The 23127-nt window shown below is 43.0% G+C and overlaps 1 protein-coding gene across 2 annotated transcripts in view; it reads left to right on the top strand.

The window, feature by feature from the left end:
• hibch (3-hydroxyisobutyryl-CoA hydrolase) overlaps nt 1-23127 on the top strand; it is a 70251-nt gene that overhangs the window by 14561 nt on the left and 32563 nt on the right. For both annotated transcript variants that reach the window (XR_004826127.2, XM_052521924.1), the window contains one exon: nt 21148-21225. Coding sequence is in view for 1 of the 2 variants with exons in the window: in XM_052521924.1 (XP_052377884.1) it covers nt 21148-21225 (78 nt within the window). In the remaining variant the exon portion in view is untranslated. The remainder of the gene's footprint in view (nt 1-21147; nt 21226-23127) is intronic.

Here is a 23127-nt window from a genome sequence, read left to right on the forward strand (position 1 = left end):
TCAATTTGACTTCGGTAAAAACAATCTAACTGTATAACATAATGGCAGTCTGTCACACCCTGATCTGTTTCACCTGTCCTTGTGATTGTCTCCACCCCCCTCTAGGTGTCGCCCATCTTCCCCATTATCCCCTGTGTATTTATACCTGTGTTCACTGTTTGTCCGTTGCCAGTTCGTCTTGTTTGTCAAGTCAACCTGCGTTTTTGTTATCAGCTCCTGCTATTACCAGTCTCTTTTTTTTCTTGCCCTCCTGGTTTTGACCCTTGCCTACCTTTTCCCCACCTCTGCCTACCCTGACCCTGCCTGTCGTCCGGTACTGTTGCCCCACCTCTGGTTTACTGACCCCTGCCTGCCTTGACCTGTCTATCGCCTGCCCCTGTTGGAATATTAAACCATTGTCAATTCGACGTGTCTGTATCTGGGTCTTACCTTGATTCCTGATAGTACGAACTAGCCATGACTGACCCAGCAGATCCGGTGCCAGCTCAGTGTGCCCTCGTCTTCGAGCTTCAGCCGCCCTCCTTCCCTCGGATTATGCCAAGATAGCCTACCTCATCACGCTGATGTCCGGGAGGGCTTTCACCTGGGCTGCTGCAGTTTGGGAACAACAGCCAGTCTGGAGTGGTTCGTGGGAGAAGTGAGAGAGGTTTTTGATGCCCCATTCTCCGGGCGAGAGGACTCCCGCAGTGTAGCTGATTATGCTGTGGATTTCCATACTTTGGCAGCGGAGAGTGCTTGGAATCAAATGGCACTGTCCCATATATTCCTGCACGGCGTCTCAGGGGGTGTCAAGGACAAGCTTGCAGCCCGGGGCGTTACCTACGGAGCTCAATTCCTTCATCGCTTGACCATCTGTATCGATGAGCGATTATGGGAACGACGAATGGAGAGGAAATTTAATTTCCAGGGATCCCATCTTGCCTCCAAGTCATCCCGGAAGCTCCTGATGGCCTCGCTGCCGAGAGAACCTGAAGCTTCCCGAACTGCCCCGAGGGCTGCTAAAGATGGCAGAGTCACCTCCTCTTCATGAGCCTATGCCACTAGGCAGAGCTGGGCTATCGCCAGCGGAACGGCAATACAGGATTGACATGAAGAGTTGTCTGTATTGCAGGACTCTTCGTCATTTTGTGTCCCCTTGTCCTTTAAAAAACCACCGGTAGGAGTGAGTGCTCTGGTGGGCTATGGAGAACATTCCTGTTAGGAGCGTCATTGACCAGAGCTTCCGGTACTGTTACCCCACCTCTGGTTTACTGACCCCTGCCTGCCTTGACCTGTCTCTTTCCTGCCCCTGTTGGAATATTAAACCATTGTCAATTCGACGAGACTGCATCTGGGTCTTACCTTGATTCCTGATAGTAGTCATTTATTTGAATGGTAAATCTCTTGATAAACTGGGTGAATCAAGATGTAGCCGAGGCCTCTTCACAATATACTGGTCAATGCATATTCAATAGGAGTGTATGCATGCATTGCGTTATTGAGCTTGATTTGGTTGATTTCATGGGGCTACAGATGACAAACAATCAGTTTCCCTTCCATTTGGGACTGATCAAAGTTTACTTACAAAGCTGGAAGCTACCAGTATCATTTTGCGTTGTAAAGTGTTCTTGCCTGTATGGACATTGTTCTGTGAACAGTAAATAACAGTTGCGACATGGCATGTAGAAATGTTGTATTATTCAAGTGTGTTAACTTCTGGGAGGCATGAGTGGGGAGCTAACATGATACAGCCCAGACTCCCGGTGCAGGATAAGTGCTAGCTGTGCCACCAGAGATTCTGGGTTCGAGCCCAGGCTCTGTTGCAGCCGGCTGCGACTGGGAGGTCCATGGGGCAACGCACAATTGGCCCAGCGTCGTCAGGGAGGGTTTGGCCGGCGGGATATCCGTCTCATCGCGCACTAGCGCGGGCTGGGCGCAGTGCACGCTGACCAGGTCGCCAGGTGTACAGCGTTTCCTTGGACACATTGGTGTGGCTGGCTTCCGGGTTGGATGGGTATTGTGTCAAGAAGCAGTGTGGCTTGGTTGGGTTGTGTTTCAGAGGATGCATGGCTCGTGACCTTCGCCTCTTCCGAGTCTGTACGGGAGTTGCAGCAATGAGACAAGACTGTAACTACTACCAATTGGGGAGAATATATATATATTTTTTAAGGGCACATTCTATTAACAACAATTCTAGTACCGAAACGTTTTTCATGTTTTAGTATAGGAAAAGTACAGAAGTTTCGGTATACCGTGCAACACTCGTAGCACAGTGACTCTTTCCACTGTGTCCTATTGAAGCACACTAGCTAATGGAGAATTAGTATTTACAGCAAACAATAAAAAAAAAATATATATATATATATGCATGCCAGCAAAGCCAGACCACTAAACAAGACATTAATTGCACTATAACGGTGACAAACGGTGCCGACAAACTTAATGAGTGAGCTAGGACATAGCTATATTGACTATTTGTTCAACTCTTTTGAAATGTACATCGACAGAATTCAGAACATTGGCCGTTCTTACAGTTTTCTCCTTGTAAACCCAAGTCAGAACCGTGGGATAAACAAAGGGGGTATATAAGAAGACAATAAAAGCTCTTAAAATATTCAATGATGACATTTCTCTAAAACAGGTTATAGGCTACATGTGAACCACTAAGTCAGAACAGTAGGCAAAATTAAGAGGGGAAAAGGGACCAAATTATTAGGGTGAGGCACTTGGAATACTACACAACATACACGTAGTATTACTTTCTTAGCTACAATGTACATATTTTCCTGTCATCAAAGTCTGGCATTCTCTGGATGTATGGTGCATTTAAGACAACTGGGAACTCTGGAAGAAAAAAAACAAGGTCCAAACATGATGACGTCAGTGATATTCAGGTCTGAGCTCTAAAAAGAGTCCCGAAATCCTGACTTACAATTCCGAGTTGGATGACTGTTCAAAAGTATTTTCCCAGTCGGAGCTCGTTTTTTCCTGAGTTCCCCGTTGTCTTGAACTTACTGAAGTCAGATTTCCCAGTTACGAGTTTCAAGTTATTTTCAATCCAGTCCTGCTGGATTGACAGAATGGCCAATGCTTAATGTTTGTCCTTTTAAGCTTGGAAAAGAGACCCTTAAACCCAGACTTGGGACCACACACCCACTTCACTGAATAGCAGGCTAGTGATTGCTTTGCAATGCTTGCAGTTAGCCTCTGATTCATTCCAAACCACTCATTATTGAATTTGCTATTTCCAACTTGTTGTGTAATGTTTGTCCAATGGTCGATGAGCACCGATACGTTTTATCTATAATTTCTCTTCATTATTTGTCTTCGTATGACAAGGATTTAAAAGGATTTGCTAGTAGATTGTCGACTTGATTCATGATAATGATTGCTAGCTAAGATTTTGAATGTATGAGGTTGACATGATCAGTACAATCAAAGCTACTGTAGATATAACGTGATTTGACGTCATTTTTTTTCTGTGGCCATCGACGTTTAGCCTTCTTGGTTGGGCACTTCTAATGTAACTCTATGGCAGCACCCAAGGGGCCTGAATTTTCTAGCTCTACCCTTAGATTGGGCAGTGACGTTGTGTCCCCATGAGTGACAGAACACTGAGCCAATCACGGCAGAACTAGAGAACATTACCAACCCCTACGCTCCGTATTTTCCACTAGCTGCCCCACCACCACAGAAAGCAATAAACTAGGCTGAAACACCTGCATTTTGGAGCTGACTTACTCAAGAAACCAAAAAAGAGACCCAGTTTTTATGCATGGACTTGCCTGCAATGATCACCCTCAATTGCCAGTAATATCCCCATTCCAACAACTGCCATATGGCATTTCATAATCTAGCATTAAAGAGTCAGAGGATAGAGGAAGCTAAAAATTTAAACAAAATTGATCAGCAACTTGCGTGGTCTCCTGTTGATGATGATACACCAACGGCATCTTAGGTTGATGCTCTACAGCATTTTACAATTGATCTGAATTTATGCTTGATGTTAGATAGAAGAAGCATAGTATTTATGGCCTTGAATGTTTTCAGTACATCTGAAAGGTTTTCAACAGTTCTATGGACATTTGTTAATTTACATTTGAATTAGGATGTGTATGGGCTGCTGATGGCTGCCAGACATTGTAGTCTATCAAATTAGGCACCATAGATGCCGTTCTTTCAAGACGACCAGACACTCTGGGACGGCTCGCATCTGGATGTTCAATTAATCCATTAGTGAGATCAAAAACAGTTCCCACTTCTGGGTAATGTACATAAGGGCACACAACGGAAATGGTTTTCCAACGAAAAATGAAAATGAACGTTTCTTATTGAAAGTAGTCACTCCCTGTTTCATAATGAAAGCAACCCACTTATATGGCTGTCTGATGATGGTGAGGTTTCAGAATGAGGATTTCACCTGCACCCTTCCAGTGAGACCAAATAAAGTCCCATGCAAACAGCTGCTACCTGAGCTAGTCCTTTATCAGGACCTTCCTATCAGAGTTTGTTGTGTTACAGCCTGAATTTATAGTAGATTAAATGTAGATGTATTTTGTCACTGGCCTACACACAATACCCCATAATGTCAAAGTGGAATGATGTTTTTTGACATTTTTACAAATTAAAAATGAAAAGCTGAAATGTGTTGAGTCAATAAGTATTCAACCACTTTATATTGGCCTGCCTAAATATGTTCAGGAGTAACTATTTGATTAACAAGTTGCATGGACTCACCGTGTGTGCAATAATAGTGGTTAACATGATTTTTTTCAATGACTACCTCATCTCTGTACTCCACACATGCATGGCTCTCAGTCGAGCATTGAATTTCAAATACAGATTCGACCACATGCATCGCAAAGAAGGGCACCGATTTGGTAGGTTCGTAAAAATGAAAAGAGTAGAAATTGAATATCCCTTTGAGCATGGTAAAGTTAAGATGGTGTATCAATACACCCAGTCTCTACAAAGATACCGACTTCCTTCCTAACCCAGTTGCAGAAGAGGAAGGAAACCACTCAGGGATTTCACCAAGAGGCCTATAGTCTTTAAAACAGTTATATTTATTGAAAATATATTGCAAGACCTGAAAATGGTTGTCTAGCAATGATCACTGACAAATTTGACAGAGCTTAAATAATAATGGGCAAATGTTGTACAGTCCAGGTGTGGAAAGCTCTTAGAGACTTACCCAAAAAGAATCAGCTGTAATCACTGCCAAAGGTACTTCTACAAAGTATTGAGTCAGGGGTGCAAATATTTATGTAAATTAGATATGTATGTATTTCATTTTTTTAAATAAATGTGCATAAATGTCTTAACATGGATGTCAATTATGGCAGCCCCCGCTCCTCTCTGATTCAGAGGGGTTGGGTTAAATGCGGAAGCAACATTTCAGTTGAATGCCTTCAGTTGTACAGGTTGTACTAGGTATCCCCCTTTATTTATTTATATTTTTACTTTGTCATTATGAGGTATTGTGTGTAGATGGGTGAGAATTTTTGCTTTGTAATTTCAGAAAATGTCCATAATATATCTGCCGCTAATAGTGGAATAATATTGTTTCACAGTATTACTTACCTACCAGTGTTGTGATGGCTGTGATATTCGAATATTGATTTCTCCCGCCAAAGCTGCATCTGTTGTCAAACCGGGAAAGCTGTTCTGACTTTGTGGCTATGTTATCTAGTGGAAATCCCTAATTTCCTGGTTGCTAACGCTGCTGGGTTTTTCCAGGCTCAACATTTTCCCGTGTGTATTAAGAATGGTCCACCACCCAGAGAACATCCAGCCAACTTTACACAACTGTGGGAAGCATTGGAGTCAACATGGTCCAGCATCCCTGTGGAACACATTCGACACCTTGTAGAGTCCATGCCCCGACGAATTGAGGCTGTTCTGAGGGCAAAAGCGTGTGCAAATCGATATTACGAAGGTGTTCCTAATGTTTTGTTCACTCAGTGTATATTATGGGTATTTTCTGAAGGCTGTAACACAACAAAATGTGGAATAAGTCAACGACAGCTGCATATGCGTACTAGCCAGTACTTACAGTGCATTCGGAAAGTATTCAGACCCCTTCACTTTTTCCACATTTTGTTACGTTACAGCCTTATTCTAAAATTAGGGGAAAAAATATTTTTCATTCATCAATCTACACACAATACCCCAGAATGACATAGCAGGGTTTTGGCAAATTTATACAAATCTGAAATATCACATTTACATCAGACTCTTTACTCAGTACTTTGTTGAAGCACCTTTGGCAGCGATTACAGCATTGAGTCTTCTTGAGCGTGATGCTACAAACTTGGCACAACTGTATTTGGGGAGTTTCTCCCATTCTTCTCCACAGATCCTCTCAAGCTCTGTCAAGTTGGATGGGAAGCGTTAAATGCACAGCTATTTTCAGGTCAAGGACATTCAGAGACTTGTCCCGAAGACACTCTTGCGTTGTCTTGGCTGTGTGCTTAGGGTCATTGTCCTGTTGGAAGGTGAACCTTTGCCCCAGTCTGAAGTCCTGAGTGCTCTGGAGTAGGTTTTCATCAAGGATCTCTCTGTACCTTGCTCCGTTTATCTTTCCCTGTACCTCCCGCTGAAAAACATCCCCACAACATAATGCTGCCACCACCATGCTTCACCGTAGGGATGGTGCCAGGTTTGGTTTCCTCCATGCGTGAGTCTTGGCATTCAGGCCAAAGAATTCAATCTTGGTTTCATCAGACCAGAGAATCTGGTTTCTTAAGGTCTGAGAGTCTTTAAGTGCTCCAAGCAGGTGTCATGTGCCTTTTACTAAGGAGTGGCTTCTGTCTGGCACTCTACCATAAAGGCCTGATTGGTGGAATGCTGCAGAGATGTTTGTCCTCCTGGAAGGTTATCCAATGTCCACAGAGGAACTCTGGAGCTCTGTCAGAGGGACCATTGGGTTATTGGTTACCTCCCTGATCAAGTTGTAGGCCCTTCTCCCACGATTGCTCAGTTTGGCAAGGCGACCAGCTCTAGGTAGAGTCTTGGTGGTTCCAATCTTCTTCCATTTAGGAATGATGGAGGCCACTGTGTTCTTGGGGACCTTCAATGCTGCGGACATGTTTTGGTACCCTTCCACAGATCTATGCCTCGACACATTCCTGCCAAAGTATTGTTGTCCATTAGTTTACTCCAGTTAGGGGAGGGGTAGTAGGGTTAGGGGAAAATAATAAATAAAGAAAATACATTTTAAAAACTACATTTAAAATAATATATTTACATGTCTCAAGTTGAGAGGGAGTGTGCAATTGGCATGCTGACTGCAGGAATGTCCACCAGAGCTTTTGCCAGAGAATGTAATGTTAATTTATCTATCATAAGCCACCTCCAACGTTGTTTTAGTTTATATGGCAGTACGTCTAACCGGCCTCACAACCGCAGACCACGTGTAACCATGCCAGCCCAGTACCTCCGCATTTGGCTTCTTCACCTGTACGATCGTCTGACACCAGCCACCCAGACAGCTGATGAAACTGTGGGTTTGCTCAACTGAAGAATTTCTGCACAAACTGTCTGAAACCGTCTCGGGGAAGCATCTGCATGCTCGTTGTCCTCACCAAGGTCTTGATCTGACTGCAGTTTGGCATTGTAACCGACTTCAGTGGGCAAATGCTCACCTTTGATGGCCGCTGGCATGCTGGAGAATTGTTCTCTTTAAGGATGAATCCCTGTTTCAACTGTACCGGTAGAATGGAATCGTGTGGGCAAGTGGTTCGCTGATGTCAACATTGTGAAAAGAGTGTCCCATGGTGGCGGTTATTGTAGGGGCAGGCATAAGCTATGGACAATTAACACAATTGCATTTTGTCGATGGCAATTTGAATGCACAGATACTGTGACGAGATCCTAAGGCCCATTGTTGTGCCATTCATCCGCCACCTTCACCTCGTGTTTCAGCATAATAATGCACAGCCTCATGTCGCAAGGATCTGCACACAATTCCTGGAAGTTGAAAATGTCCCAGTCACCCATTGAGCATGTTTTGGATGCTCTGGATCGACTTGTACGACAGTGTCCCCCCCCCAATATATAGCAACTTCACACAGCCATTGAAGAGGAATGGGACAACATTCTACAGGCCACAAGCAACAGCCTGATCAACTCTATGCGAAGGAGATGTTGGGCTGCGTGAGGCAAAGGGTGGTCACAACAACTGGTTTTCTGATCCACGCCCCTACTTTTTTTTAAAGGTATCTGTGACTGACAGATGCATATCTGTATACCCAGTCATGTGAAATCCATATATTAGGGCCTAATGAATGTATTTCTATTGACTGATTTCTTTATATGAATTGTAACTCAGAAGAATATTTTGAAATTTTTTCATGTTTTAATATATTTGATCAGTGTAGCACTCATTAGTCTAACAGTTGCAAACAAGAGTTTATATTGGACAAATTCAGGTATGTTTATCCCCGTTCTGTTTGCTTCCGTTTTAAGAAATGTTTTTCCACAGAATCTGCGTAATGAATACACCCCCGATCATAAGCAAATTCAGATCACATTCATAGCAGCCACATACAAACAGCATGATCATTTTGTGCTTTGTATAATTTGCCTCTTTGCGCTCTCCTTCTCTCATCTTTTCCCTTAGATTGTGGACTTCAGTGCACAACACATCAGGTGTCTGTGACTAGGGCTGTTACAGTGACTGTGTTATTTCCACACCGGCGGTCACAAGTCATGAAGGCAGTCAAATGACTGTTTAGTCACAGTAATTAGTCTTCTCCAAGCTCTGATGCTGCTGATGGCCATTAGTAGCTTACCAAACTTGCTAACTCTAGGGTAAAGCAAGGCCTCTTTCATAATCATGTGAAACGTCAGTTGCTATGGAAATGCTGGGATGTGTTTTTCAATGATGTAATTATGATGCAACATTGACGGTGATACGATATGGATTACAATGATCATCATGAATATTAAGGATATATGTACTACAAGTTACACACATACATAGACACTCAACCATGCAAATTATTTATTTGGACAGCACACACTTACTCTTATACAGACATCGTAGACACTTTCACTAAATCACATCCAATATCATACACATCAACCTACTCAGATTTACTACACACAACATCTTGTCTCAATTTTCTAACATCTGTGGCATTGGCTCACAGGCAAACAGGCAATTTCTTGAATTCTAAATATGACATTTGAAAGCTCTAATTTTGACCGTCATAATACGTCTTGTGACAGTAACTTTACAAGCACTAATTATGGTCAATTTAGACAGAGAAAAGTATCTAGTTATGGTAAGGGGTGAAATAAGACATAAGTATAGCCAGTTATAATTGTAACGGTTTAGCAGATTATAAAATAGATCAGTCTTTACATGGCTAAAAGAAAAGGAAGAAAACATCCACTGTTTACAGGAAACTCACTCTACGTCCTTAGATGAAGTTGGTGGAAAAAGGAATGGGGTGGAGAAATACTTTTCTGTCATGGACAAAGGAACTCAAAAGGTGTGATGATTTTAATTAACAAAATTTTTTACACATACAAGAACACACACATACATGTAATAGTGCTAGACATGCACACAGCTATTGGGGAACTGTGGGATCGGGCTCATGTTTTTTGGCCTGGTGGTAGATCATACCCTTGAGCAGGGCATTGACCCTGGATGCTTCTGTGTGTTGCTCTGAATGGGAATCTGTTGGATGACTGGTATGATGTAGTTGTTGAGCGGCTTCACCGCAAGTATATTGTATGTTTTGAATATTCAATTAAAAAAATACAAAACATATATTTTTTAAAGTATCTGAATGTGCAAAAAGTCAAGAATGATTTGCAAGGACGGTGGATCTTTTTAAATATGAAAATGGACAAAAAAAATACTTGGCTCATTAATCTATTTGGTCCAAATCAGGATGATCCATACTTCTTCGAAGATATTTATACCAATTTATTGAACTTACAGGCAACAAATGATCAAATCATTATGGTAGGAGTGTTAAGTGTTGGTAGGAGTGTTTAAAAAGCAGTTTCTGGCTAAAGAGACAAGACTTACAAGGGAAATACATGAAATAATAGTACAGGTAGATAGGAATAATAACGATACGACAGAGATACAAAATAAGTTAGAGGAAAAACAAGAAGAACTTGAACTTATTCAAGAACGATCGATCTAATGTAATCTATTACAAATATAAAGCAAACTGAATGGAATATGGAGAAAAATTCACAAAAGTCTTCCTGAATCTCCAATACAGGAAGGCTAACAAAAATAACTAGCAGAAACTCATTACTGAAGACATCTATGATTCTCCTAATTATATTTTTAAAAAGGAAGCTGAATATTTTAGGCAGATGTTCTCTTTTCCGTCTCTGTAAGGAATTATTTCCAAATAATATAACAAATGTACACAAAGATCAGTGCAAAGGCCAAATTACAGAGGAAGAATATTTTGAGGCTATTAAATCCTTTCAGTCTGGAAAAACCGCAGGGCTTGTTGGCATACCAGTAGAGGTATATCAAGCCTTTTTGATATACGTAAAGCTCTATTGTTAGATTGTTTTAACTACTCCTATAGAAATGATAGTCTGTCAGGTACTCAGCAGGAAGGTCTGATTTCTCTATTATTAAAACAAGACCCAGGTGGAAAATATAAAGATCCAGTCTATCTAAAAACTTCAATGTTGTGATGCAAAAATAATACCGGAATGCATAGCACTCAGAATTCAAAGGATTTTACCAGCTATTGTTCTTCCGGACCAGACAGGTTTTTTACATGGACAATACATTGGAGATAATATAGGACAACTACTAGAAATAATAGAGCATCATGAAACATATGAAGCCAGGAATGGTATTGATAGCAGATTTTGAAAAGACATTTGATAAAGTAAGACTGTACTTTATTTCGAAATGCCTGGATTTTTTTCAATTTCTGTGATTCTCTTATAAAATGGGTAACAATAATGTATAGCAACCCCAGGTGTAAAATAGTAAATAACGGCTACTTCTCAGAGTTTTGAATTGTCGAGGAGTTAAACAAGGGTGTCTGTCCGCAGTCACCATATCTATTCATTATGGCCATCGAAATGATAGCTATTAAAATCAGATCCAATAACAACATTAGAGGATTAGAAATCCAAGGCTAAAAAACAAAGGTGTCCATTGATGTTAATGACTCAAGTTTTATATTAAGTCCGCAAGCTAGATCCCTGCAATGTCTCAACTCTCTGGACTAAAACCTAATTATGAGAAGTGTACAATATTACATATTGGAACTTTAAACATACAACTTTTACATTACCTTGAGGTTTACCTATAAAATTGGCTGACGGTGACCTACTTGGTATTCATATCACAAAATATATAAATAAGCTTTCAACAGTGAATTTCAATAGAAAACTTGTAAAAATAGACAACATTGTCTGCATCTGTGTCTTACCTTCATACCTGATAATACGTGATGGAGATCCATGTGAGGTGAGAGGTGCTTCGGAGCAAGCAGCACTCAGGGAGAAGGGAATTATCATTATTATATTCAACCCAAGGGCACAATTGCCACTGGCCACAAAAGGCCAGATTTTTTTAAGGGGCATTACGTCCACACAAAGGGGATGCCGCTGGGAAATTTGAGGCATTATCAAGTGCTTGTCAAATTGTGAATGAGAGACTGATGAAGTATGTACAGCCTGCGCAAAAAAACAAAGCAGAGTTCATGCCTTTCATGAGACTTTTTTCAAATCATCATTAGTCGCACCATGCAGCCTTACAATGTATTAAAAATCAAAACATGTAGAACAACTAAAGTTACTGTCACGACTTCCGCCGAGGTTGGCTCTCCTGCCCGGTCGGGCGGTGCTTGGCGGTCGTCGTTACCGTCCTACTAGCCACTACCGATCCCTTTTCGTGTATCTGTTGGTTTTGTCTGATTGGTTTCACCTGTGTGTTGTTTAGTTTATTAGTGTCTGTATATATAGTAGGTTGTCCCGCCCTTGTTTTGTGCGGGATTGTTTATTTGTCATCTATGTCGGTCGGTGTATCTAAATAATAAACTTTCAAACTTTCATAATAAACTTTCATATCGCTATCTGCTCTCTGCGCCTGATTCCACCCACCTTGATTAGACGTGACAGAATCCCGCACCACCCATGGAATCAGCAGGAGCAGCAGCGTCTCCTCTCCCATCGATGGAGGAGAGGGTCCTCCATCATAATATATAATAATATATATGCCATTTAGCAGACGCTTTTATCCAAAGCGACTTACAGTCATGTGTGCATACATTCTACGTATGGGTGGTCCCGGGAATCGAACCCACTACCCTGGCGTTACAAGCACCATGCTCTACCAACTGAGCTACAGAAGGACCATCATACCAGCGTGATCCACCGGATTGGTTCTGCTATGGACCAAATGATTGAGAGAATGGATCGATGGGAGAGGAGTGGCCTCCCCACCTCATCTCTAGCAACCCCTTCTCCAGCACCTCCTGTTTCTGCTACCACATCTGGCTCCGGGGCTCTTCGGCTGACACTCCCACGGGAGTATGACGGATCGGCGGCGGGGTGCCAGGGTTTCCTCCTTCAACTGGAACTATACCTGGCTACCGTGCACACACCTAGTCTCCTGTTTGACTGGGCAAGCCCTTGAGTGGGCCAACGCAGTGTGGAATGGTCCGGACTCGGCTAAGGATAATTACCCAGAGTTCACCCGCCGATTCCGAGCTGTTTTTGACCATCCACCCGAGGGTCGGGCGGCGGGTGAACGGCTGTTCCACCTGCGTCAGGAGACGAGGATCGTACAGGATTTTGCTTTAGAGTTTAGGACTTTGGCAGCAGGAGCAGGATGGAACGACAGGGCCTTGATTGATAATTTTAGATGTAGTCTCAGGGAGGACGTCCGCAGGGAGCTGGCATGTCGGGACACCACATTCACACTGGATGGACTTATCGATCTGGCTATCCGTCTCGACAACCTGCTGGCTGCTCGCGGGCGTTCGGATCAGGTCCTGTCGTTTCCTATCCCCAGTCCCCCTGTCCCTATCCCTATAGAATTAGGAGGTACGGCTTCGAGGGGGACCGGAGGAGGAGTGTCCTCCTGCACCAGTTGTGGTCGACGAGGGCACACATCCGACCGGTGCTGGATGAACTCGTCTAGGAGTCGGGAGGACGGAACACTGCTCGATCACCCCAGGTGAGTAAGCACCAAACTCATTCAGAGCTTCCTGTCGGTCATGTGTTTGTATTGATTTCTTTCCATGGGTTTTCCCCCTCTCTACAGCATAAGGCGCTAGTCGATTCAGGCGCAGCTGGGAATTTTATGGATCGTGGTCTTGCGTTAAGGCTAGGGATTCCCCCGGTGTCGTTAGATCAACCTTTCCCCGTGCACTCCTTAGATAGCCGACCATTAGGGTCAGGAGAAATTAGGGAGGCTACGGTGCCGCTGGACATGGTAACGCAGGGTGATCATAAGGAGCAGATTAGCCTGTTCCTTATAGATTCACCTGCGTTTCCAGTGGTGTTGGGGGTTCCCTGGTTAGCTCAACACAACCCGGTGATTTCCTGGCGACAGGGGGCTCTTAAGGGGTGGTCAGAGGAGTGTTCAGGTAGGTGTATAGGAGTTGCCGTTGGTGCGACTACGGTGGAGTCCAGACCGTGCGCATTCCCTCTGAATATGCCGATTTGGCTATAGCCTTTAGTAAAGGGAAGGCGACCCAATTACCACCTCATCGTCGAGAGGACTGCGCGATAAACCTTCTGGAAAACGCTGCACTTCCTAGGAGTCACGTGTATCCATTGTCCCAGGAGGAGACAGTTGCGATGGAAACATATGTTTCTGAATCGCTGGGACAGGGGTACATTCAGCCCTCCGTATCACCCGTCTCCTCTAGTTTCTTTTTTGTGAAGAAGAAGGATGTAGGTCTTCGTCCGTGTATTGATTAGAGAGGTCTAAATTCCATCACAGTGGGGTTTAGTTACCCACTACCTCTCATGGCTATGGCAATGGAATCATTTCACGGGGCGCGCTTCTTCACAAAACTGGACCTGATGAGCGCATATAATCTGGCACGTATCCGGGGAGGAGATAAGTGGAAAACCGCATTTAGTACTACTTCTGGTCATTATGAGTACTGCGTCATGCCATACGGGTTGAAGAATGCTCCAGCCGTTTTCCAATCCTTCGTAGATGAGATTCTCTGAGACCTGCTCGGGCAGGGAGTGGTAGTGTACATTGATGACATCTTGATCTATTCTGCCACACGCGCGGAGCATGTGTCTCTGGTGCGTAAGGTACTTGGGCGACTACTGGAGCATGACCTGTATTGCAAGGCGGAGAAATGTGAGTTTTTCAAACAGTCCGTTTCCTTCCTGGGGTATCGTATTTCCACCTCCGGGGTGGTGATGGAGGATGATCGTGTTACAGCCGTGCGTAATTGGCCGACTCCGACCATGGTGAAAGAAGTGCAGCGGTTTTTAGGTCTCCTCCTGCTCCTGTCGGTGTATCTTGTGTTCTTATTCTCCGGTTCGTCTTTTATCCTGTGTTGGATTGTTCACCCTGTGTGTATTGGGTTGACCGTGTTTCTTGTTCACCGGAGAATAAACTTTCATATCGCTATCTGCTCTCTGCGCCTGATTCCACCCACCTTGATTAGACGTGACAGTCACATTAATAACTCTAAATGAAGCATATAGGTGTATCTATTTCTTTGTTAACCGCTCAACACAGAATATCTGCGTGTGCGTACTACCTCAAAATATCATAACCGCTAACCGCTACATACAGCCTACATCCTTGTCACCATATTAGGTAATGTCATAGTCAACATAGCTACTAGAGCTAAAGCGCTAGTTAACCCGCTACAATCATACAGTACAGTCAGCAAGCAGTTTAGCAGTTACACCGGTGGGCCCCGGTGGCAATAAATTAATAAAACCAAAACTTACCTTGACTTGGAAGAGTTCCAGTGTTGGATAGCCATAACCAGCCAGCTAGCTAACATTGTGTCCCTCTCTGTTTGAGCCTGTTGTTTGTGTAGGCTAAACTGCATTTGCTAGCTCAGTGAAAGTGAAAAAATACAACGGAATATAGCTCTCTTGCTTCTCATTCATTTTTAAGGACATTAATTGTTCAAAACTGTTCAACTATTGTCTTTCTCTCTATTTGAGTCAAACACATTGATGCACTGCAGTGCAAGCTAGCTATAGCTAATGATTTCAGTATCTGATTCATTCTCTGATCCTTTGATTGGGTGGACATGTCAGTTCATGCTGAAAGAGCTCTGATAGGTTGGAGGACGTCCTCCAGATGTTGTCATAATTACTGTGTAAGTCTATGGAAAAGGGTGAGAACCGTGAGTCTCCTAGGTTTTGTATTGAAGCCAATGTACCCAGAGGAGGAAGGAAACTAGCTGTCCTCTGGCTACACCATGGTTCTACCCTACAGAGTGCTGTTGAGGCTACTGTAGACCTTAATTGTTTTTAATCAATTGATTGGTGACATGAATATATTTAGTATAGTTCCCCACATTTTCTTTCAGAATGAAATTCACTGAGGATGGTTCTCCTCTTCCTGTTCTGAGGAGCCTCCAGTGATATAATTGAGAATACCCCAGAGACCCCTGATGAAGCTGTAAAATGTTAAGTATGAAATGTGCTATGCCTGGGCTATACTGTATATTTGACTAGTTGTTTGACAAGTCCTATGTTCCGGGAATCCAGATACCCTGAACGTGTACTTAGGTGGTCGGTGGTACCCGTAGATCATATTGTTCCTTTACTTTTATGGGTATGATTTCATCTTATGAAATGCTAAATTAAATGCTCCCCTTTCATGCTCCTTCATTCCGACCAGCAGTTCCCATTGCTATAAAAAGGTGAGAGATATACAGCCTCAGATTCCATCCTGAGAATAATTCTCTGTAAACCTATGTGCGGGGAATCTGCTTTTCCACTCCAGTCTCCAGAGCCTGCACAGCCATGTCAATGGGTGGTATTTTCCACTTTGGAGAAAATGCTGCTTAGTGCCAGCAAGATAGACAACTCATATTCCGTTCATTTGAGATGTTTAATGGCTTCTCTATATCTCTGGTGACCTGATCTGATTCCTAACATGAACAGAATGTCCTTTGACGGCCATTTACACACACAACACTTCACAAAGTCTTACCCTTCATATTCAATCAAAATGTAATCTGAACTTCATTAAATAAAGATTCATACAGTTTCATGCAAGTTAGTGAAATATGTTGAAGTCCCTAACTACAAGCGCATTTTTCTATATAAATCAACCTTCAGTTCGACAGGAATCACTCGACAACTCAGACCTTGAGCAGAATGTGATTGATTTGACTTGCTGCAAGGATGCAAATTGGAATGTATTGGGAGGAGCGGAGGTATTGACACAACCATGACACTCATCTCCGCTGACAGCCCAACACACCTCCAGTAAAGGACACAGTCACCATTTCCAGCTGCCGGGCACCAATGACCCTTATCTGAGGTGATCTGTCCAGGGCAGTTTAATCAACTAGTTATAGCTCTGTTTTCCTTACCAAGGTCCCTCCCCGCTCTCTTTATTTCCTCAAAAACATTGTTATTCTACTCCTTTATTTCTCTAGAAAGATCTCCTGTACAGCATGTCCTAATTTCATTTAAAAAATGAATGGGTAGCCACCCTCCTTGTACTTGTCCCCAATGTGGCTTTTCACACCCCGCGCCTCAGCTCTGGGGTAGTTGTCTGTTGCAGCCAATGCGTGTCAATGAGGGGCTCTCACTAAGTCACATCAGTGCTACATATCTTCCAGTTAACACTGCAGTGATGTCTGTTCACTCTGTTGATGTTTAGTCTGCATGGCTGTTGGTCACACAACCCCCAGGTGAACCCCGGGTGGTTGGGGTCGTCTTTGGTTTGATTTGGCTTCATGTTTATTGTTGTTACTGCCAGCTGCCTGTCTGTCTGTAGTCACGGAGGTACTGCAGACCAGACGCTCCTTCACAGACATCAACGCAGAGCAGGTGCTGCTGTGCTGTGTGCACATCCACAGATGTATAAATCACCTATCCACATCATGTAACCTTTTCCACATTTTGTTACGTTACAGGCTTATTATAAAATTAATTAAATGTTTTTTTTTCACTCATCAATCTACACACAATTCCACATAATGACAAACATAAACTGGTTTTCAGAAAATGTTACTCATTTATGTAAAATAAAAAACTGAAATATCACATTTACATAAGTATTTAGACCCATTACTCAGTACTTTGTTGAAGCACCTTTGGCAGTGATTACAGCCTCAAGTCTTCTTGGATATGGCGAAATAAGCTTGGCACACCTGTATTTGGGGAGTTTCTCCCATTCTTCTCTGCAGATCCTCTCAAGCTTCTGTCAGGTTGGATGGGGAGCATTGCTGCACAACTATTTTCAGGTCTCTCCAGAGATGTTTGATCGGGTTCAAGTCCGGGCTCTGGCTGGGCCACTGAAGGACATTCAGAGACTTGTCCCGAAGCCACTCCTGTATTGTCTTGGCTGTGTGCTTAGGGTCGTTGTCCTGTTGGAAGGTGAACCTTCACCCCAGTCTGAGGTCCTTAGCGCTCTGGAGCAGGTTTTCATCAACTACCTACAGTTGAAGTTGGAAGTTTACATACATTTAGGTTGGAGTCATTAAAACTCGTTTTTCAACCATTCCACATATTTCTTGTCAACAAACTATAGTTTTGGCAAGTCGGTAAGGACATCTACTTTGTGCATGACACAAGTAATTTTTCCAACAATTGTTTACAGACAGATTATTTCACTTATAATTCACTGTCACAATTCCAGTGGGTTAACATTTACATACACTAAGTTGACTGTGCCTTTAAACAGCTTAGAAAATTCCAGAAAATTATGTAATGGCTTTAGAAGCATATGATAGGCTAATTGACATCACTTGAGTCAATTGGAGGTGTACTTGTGGATGTATTTCAAGACCTACCTTCAGACTCAGTGCCTCTTTGCTTGAGATCATGTGAAAATCAAACGAAATCAGCCAAGTCCTCAGAAAAAAATGTTGTAGTCCTCCACAATTTTGGTTCATCCTTGGGAGCAATTTCCAAATGCCTGAAGGTACCATGTTCATCTGTACAAACAATAGTACACAAGTATAAACACCATGGGACCACGCAGCCGTCATACCACTCAGGAGGAGACGCATTCTGTCTCTTAGAGATGAACGTACTTCGGTGGGAAAAGTGTAAATCAATCCCAGAACAAAATCAAATGACCTTGTGAAGATGCTGGAGGAAACCGGTGCAAAATTATCTATATCCACAGTAAAAACAAGTCCTATATCAACATAACCTGAAATGCAGCTCAGCAAGGAAGAAGCCATTGCTCCAAAACCGCCATAAAAAAGCCAGACTACGCTTTGCAACTGCACATGGGGACAAAGATGGTACTTTTTGGAGAATTGTCCTCTGGTCTGATGAAACAAAAAAATAGAACTGTTTGGCCATAATGACCATTGTTATGTTTGGAGGAAAAACGGAGATGCTTGCAAGCCGAAGAACAACACCCCAACCATGAAGTATGGGGGTGGCAGCATCATGTTGTGGGGGTGCTTTGCTGCAGGAGGGACTGGTGCAGGAAAGTTATGTGGATATATTGAAGCAACATCTCAAGACATCAGTCAGGAAGTTAAAACTTGGTCACAAATGAATCTTTCCAAATGGACATTGACCCCAAGCATACTTCCAAAGTTGTGGCAAAATGGCTGAAGGACAGAAAGGTCAAGGTATTGGAGTGGCTATCACAAAACCCTGACCTCAATCATATTGAGAATTTGTGGGCAGAACTGAAAAAGTATGTGCGAGTAAGGAGGCCTTACAAACCTGACTCAGTTACACCAGCTCTGTCAGGAGGAATGGGCCAAAAGTCACCCAACTTATTGTGGGAAGCTTGTGGAAGGCTACCCAAAACGTTTGACCCAAGTTAAACAATTTAAAAGCAATGCTACCAAATACTAATTGAGTGTTTGTAAACTTCTGATCCACTGGAAATGTGATGAAAGAAAAAAGCTGAAATAAATCATTCTCTCTACTATTATTCTGACATTTCACATTCTTAAAATAAAGTGGTGATCCTAACTGACCTAAGACACGGGATTCTTACTAGGATTAAATTTCAGGAATTGTGAAAAACTGAGTTTAAATGTATTTGGCTAAGGTGTATGTAAACCTCCGACTTCAACTGTATCTGTAATTTGCTCCGTTCAACTTCACCTTGATCCTGACTAGTCTCCCAGTCCCTCCCACTGAAAAACATCCCCATAGCATGATGCTGCCACCTCTATGCTAGGGATTGTGCCAAGTTTCCTTTAGATGTGATGTTTGGCATTCAGGCCAAAGAATTCAATCTTGGTTTCATCAGACCAGAGAATCTTGTTTCTCATGGTCTGAGAGCCTTTAGGTGCCTTTTGGCAAACTCCAAGCAGGTGTCATGTGCCTTTTACTAAGGACTGGCTTCCGTCTGGCGCTCTACCATAAAGACCTGATTGGTGGAATGCTGCAGTGATGGTTGTCCTTCTGGAAGGTTCTACCATCACCATAGATGAGCTCTGTCAGAGGGACCATCGGGTTCTTGGTCATCACCCTGACCAAGGCCCTTTTCCCCAATTTGCCTATCTTAGCTCTAGAAAGAGTCTTGGTGGTTCCAAACTTCTTCTAGTTAAGAATGATTTAGGCCAATATGTTCTTGGGGACCTTCAATGCTGCAGACATTTTTTGGTACCCTTCCCCAGATCTGTGCCTCGACACAATCCTGTCTTGGAGCTCTACGGACAATTCCTTCGAACCTCATGGCTTGTTTATTTTTCTGACATGCACTGTCAACTGTGGGACTATATATATATAGGTGTGTGTGCCCTTCCAAATCATGTCCAATCAATTGAATTTACCACGGGTGGACTCCAATAAAGTTGTAGAAAGATCTCAAGGATGATCACTGGAAACAGGATGCACCTGAGCTACATTTTTCAGTTTTTTATTTTTAATACATTTGCAAACATTTCTTAAAACCTGTTTTCGCTTTGTCGTTATGTGGTATTGTGCGTAGACTGACTTTTTATTTACTCCATTTTAGAATAAGGCAGTAACGTAACCAAATGTGGAAAAAGTCAAGGGGTCCGAATACTTTCCAAAGGCACTGTATGTTAACAAAGTGCTGCTCTTTTACACTGATCTCTTATAGAGGGGAAACGTCTATAAAATGAGCTTGTGTTGACGGCAGTTTCCATTTGGAAAAGGCACTTTGCAACCATTTTCAATCAGACGGGTTTACATCTTTAGTGCCATCTTCAATCAAAAACAGTTTACTTGATAAGTCTACAGAGCATTTTGATATATCAGGCCTAGTGGGGTTTTCAGCAGTCAGACGCTAATATTCTGCTTCCACTGTGCCACAGGGCTCCTTGAAGGGACATGGCTGCTACAGACCAGGACAGGGTGTGATAATGTTAGTGTGTCTACAATATCTAGTCTGATCATATCAGATTCTCCACTGTATTATGCCGCCCTGCCATTGGTGCTTGACTTTGGGTGAACTTGAGTTTTAATATTTTTTTGCACTGTGTGTGTGAGAGACGGAGGCTGTTTCCACGGTAACGATGCAGTCCTTGCCTTGTCTTGGACACACCGTTTGTTGTGCTGCTATGGCAGCAAAGGGATGCTCAGCCTTTCCTCCTGGTTAACCTTCACCCTTCTTCCTAATACCCTGTGTGGCTCCTTAAACACACACACAGAAACACACACACACACACACACACACACACACACACACACACACACACACACACACACACACACACACACACACACACACACACACACACACACACACACACACACACAAATGGCTTAACATGGCCTCTGCCTCAGTCTGCATTTACAATCTGTTACATACCTTTACATCAGTCACATCACTCATATCTAGCGATGGATCTTTGTATGCCCCTCTCTTTACCTTTCTTTCTCTTGCTCTAGTCTCTTTCTCATCTTCTTTCTATCTCATCTTTTCTCTCTCTCTCTCTCTTGCCCATTTCCTTCTGTCCCAATTCCCTCATTAATAATTCCCCCCTCATTATCTTCCCTTATCTTACTCACACTAACCCTTTCTTCCCCTCTCTCTCCCTCAAGGTGTGGGCCTCTCAGTCCACGGGAGGTTTCGGGTGGCCACTGAGAAGACTCTGTTCGCCATGCCGGAGACGGCAATCGGTAAGACACTGTGCCGGCATCGACCCCTGCCCTCCCCTGAGGTCCATGTTTGGCTCATGTTATTGTGATTGTGTGTATTTTCACCTTGCTTGGCACAGTCACTTCAGTGCATTAATAATAAATGGGCCATGCAGACATAGCAAGAAGAGCATCCTCCTCAGTCAGATATGAACAGGCCAAGCAGGGTTACACACATACGCAGAAACATACACAGCTGTTTCTGTGGCTGTTTCTCTGCGGTTGCCTAATGTTTTACAAAGGCTTCACATGGCATGATGTGACAATTAAACCTTAAATGTTTTATGTAAACATTTTAAAATAGTTTGTTGACCGCCTAGCCTGAATAGATGGCCACACTTCTTTCAGGTGACAGAGTCATTTGTTTTTAAAAATCTGAACAGATCAAGATTCTTCTGTGTTTTTGGCAGGTTTTAGACCAACCTGTAATTATGTGTGGTTTGCAAGGTCTTGTATATCGACCCTAATTACGCAATAGCCTGTTACCGGTTTAGGTCAATATATGGCTGATTTGTTCAAACTACAGTAAGAATGGGTATTTCAAATGAGAATATGAACCTGGGTGCAAAAATGTATTTGGCTATATGTTATTCATATTATTTTGAGTGTTGATGGTTATGGGGACCATGGGAAAATACAGTTTTATATGGAAACTGACAACCAGTTATGCTGCGTGAACAGAAGGTATGCAGATGATCACCTGGTGGGCACTACCCGCTATGGAAGGAAGGAATGCTCGCCACGCGGCCAACTGCAAATCAAACCGTCGTTAAAATGCTTGAGGCCGGTCTCACGCAGAGTCTCAGTGTCAACCCTTGGTCTCGGACCGTCACTCATTCCCATGTGCACTTTTTACCAAGTTGCCAGGTGTGGGGTATGCCAACATCATGTTCCACTGGGCATGATGAACACCTTACTCGTCTCGTCTATTGAAGATGGGCCACTTTTCCTGAGACGATCGATTGTAATGAACAATAGAAAGCTTTCATGGCACCCCATGCTGTAATGTGTCCCAGATAATTTTGGGAGTTTCTTTGCTTCTTTGTTATGTTGTGATTGATTTTACTGATCGCATCTTACTGGCTGCTGCTGTAGTGATTCCCCTCTTATACTGTACAAAGATGAACAGCACAGTCATTAAGGGGGAGGAGCTGCCTCTGAATCGATCCAGATCCTTCTGTGTTTTTGGTAGGTTTTAGACCAACCTGTAATTATGTGTGGTTTGCAAGGTCTTGTATATCGACCCAGTAGTAATTGGCCATAACGTAGGGCTGGGTGATTATGGCGTAGAAGTCATATCTCAATTTCTTTCAAACTTCTGGCCGATTCATGATATAAAGTGCCTTCGGAAAGTATTCAGACCCCTTGACTTTTTCCACATTTTGTTAGGTTACAGGCTTATTCTAAAATGTATTAAATATCTTTTTCCCCCTAATCAACCAACACAAGACCCCATAATGACTAAACAAAAAACGTTTGTTCCCATTTATGTTAATGTATTAAAAATGGAAATATTACATACATATTCAGACCCATTACTCAGTACTTTGTTGAAGCACCTTTGGGAGCGATTACAGCCTCGATTCTTCTTCGGTATGACACTACAAGCTTGGCACACCTGTATTTGGGGAGTTTCTCCCATTCTTCTCTGCAGATTCTCTCGAGCTCTGTCAGGTTGGATGGGGCGTTGCTGAAAAGCTATTTTCAGGTCTCTTCAGAGATTTTCGATCAGGTTCAAGTCCGGGTTCTGGCTGGGCCACTAACGGACTTTCAGAGTCTGTGTTGTCTTGGATGTGTTTAGGGTCATTGTTGGAAGGTGAACATTTGCCCCCAGTCTGAGGTCCTGAGCGTTCTGGAGTAGGTTTTCATCAAGGATCTCTCTGT

The sequence above is a fragment of the Oncorhynchus keta genome, chromosome 7 (assembly GCF_023373465.1).
Source record: "Oncorhynchus keta strain PuntledgeMale-10-30-2019 chromosome 7, Oket_V2, whole genome shotgun sequence".
Taxonomy (NCBI): Eukaryota; Metazoa; Chordata; class Actinopteri; order Salmoniformes; family Salmonidae; genus Oncorhynchus; species Oncorhynchus keta.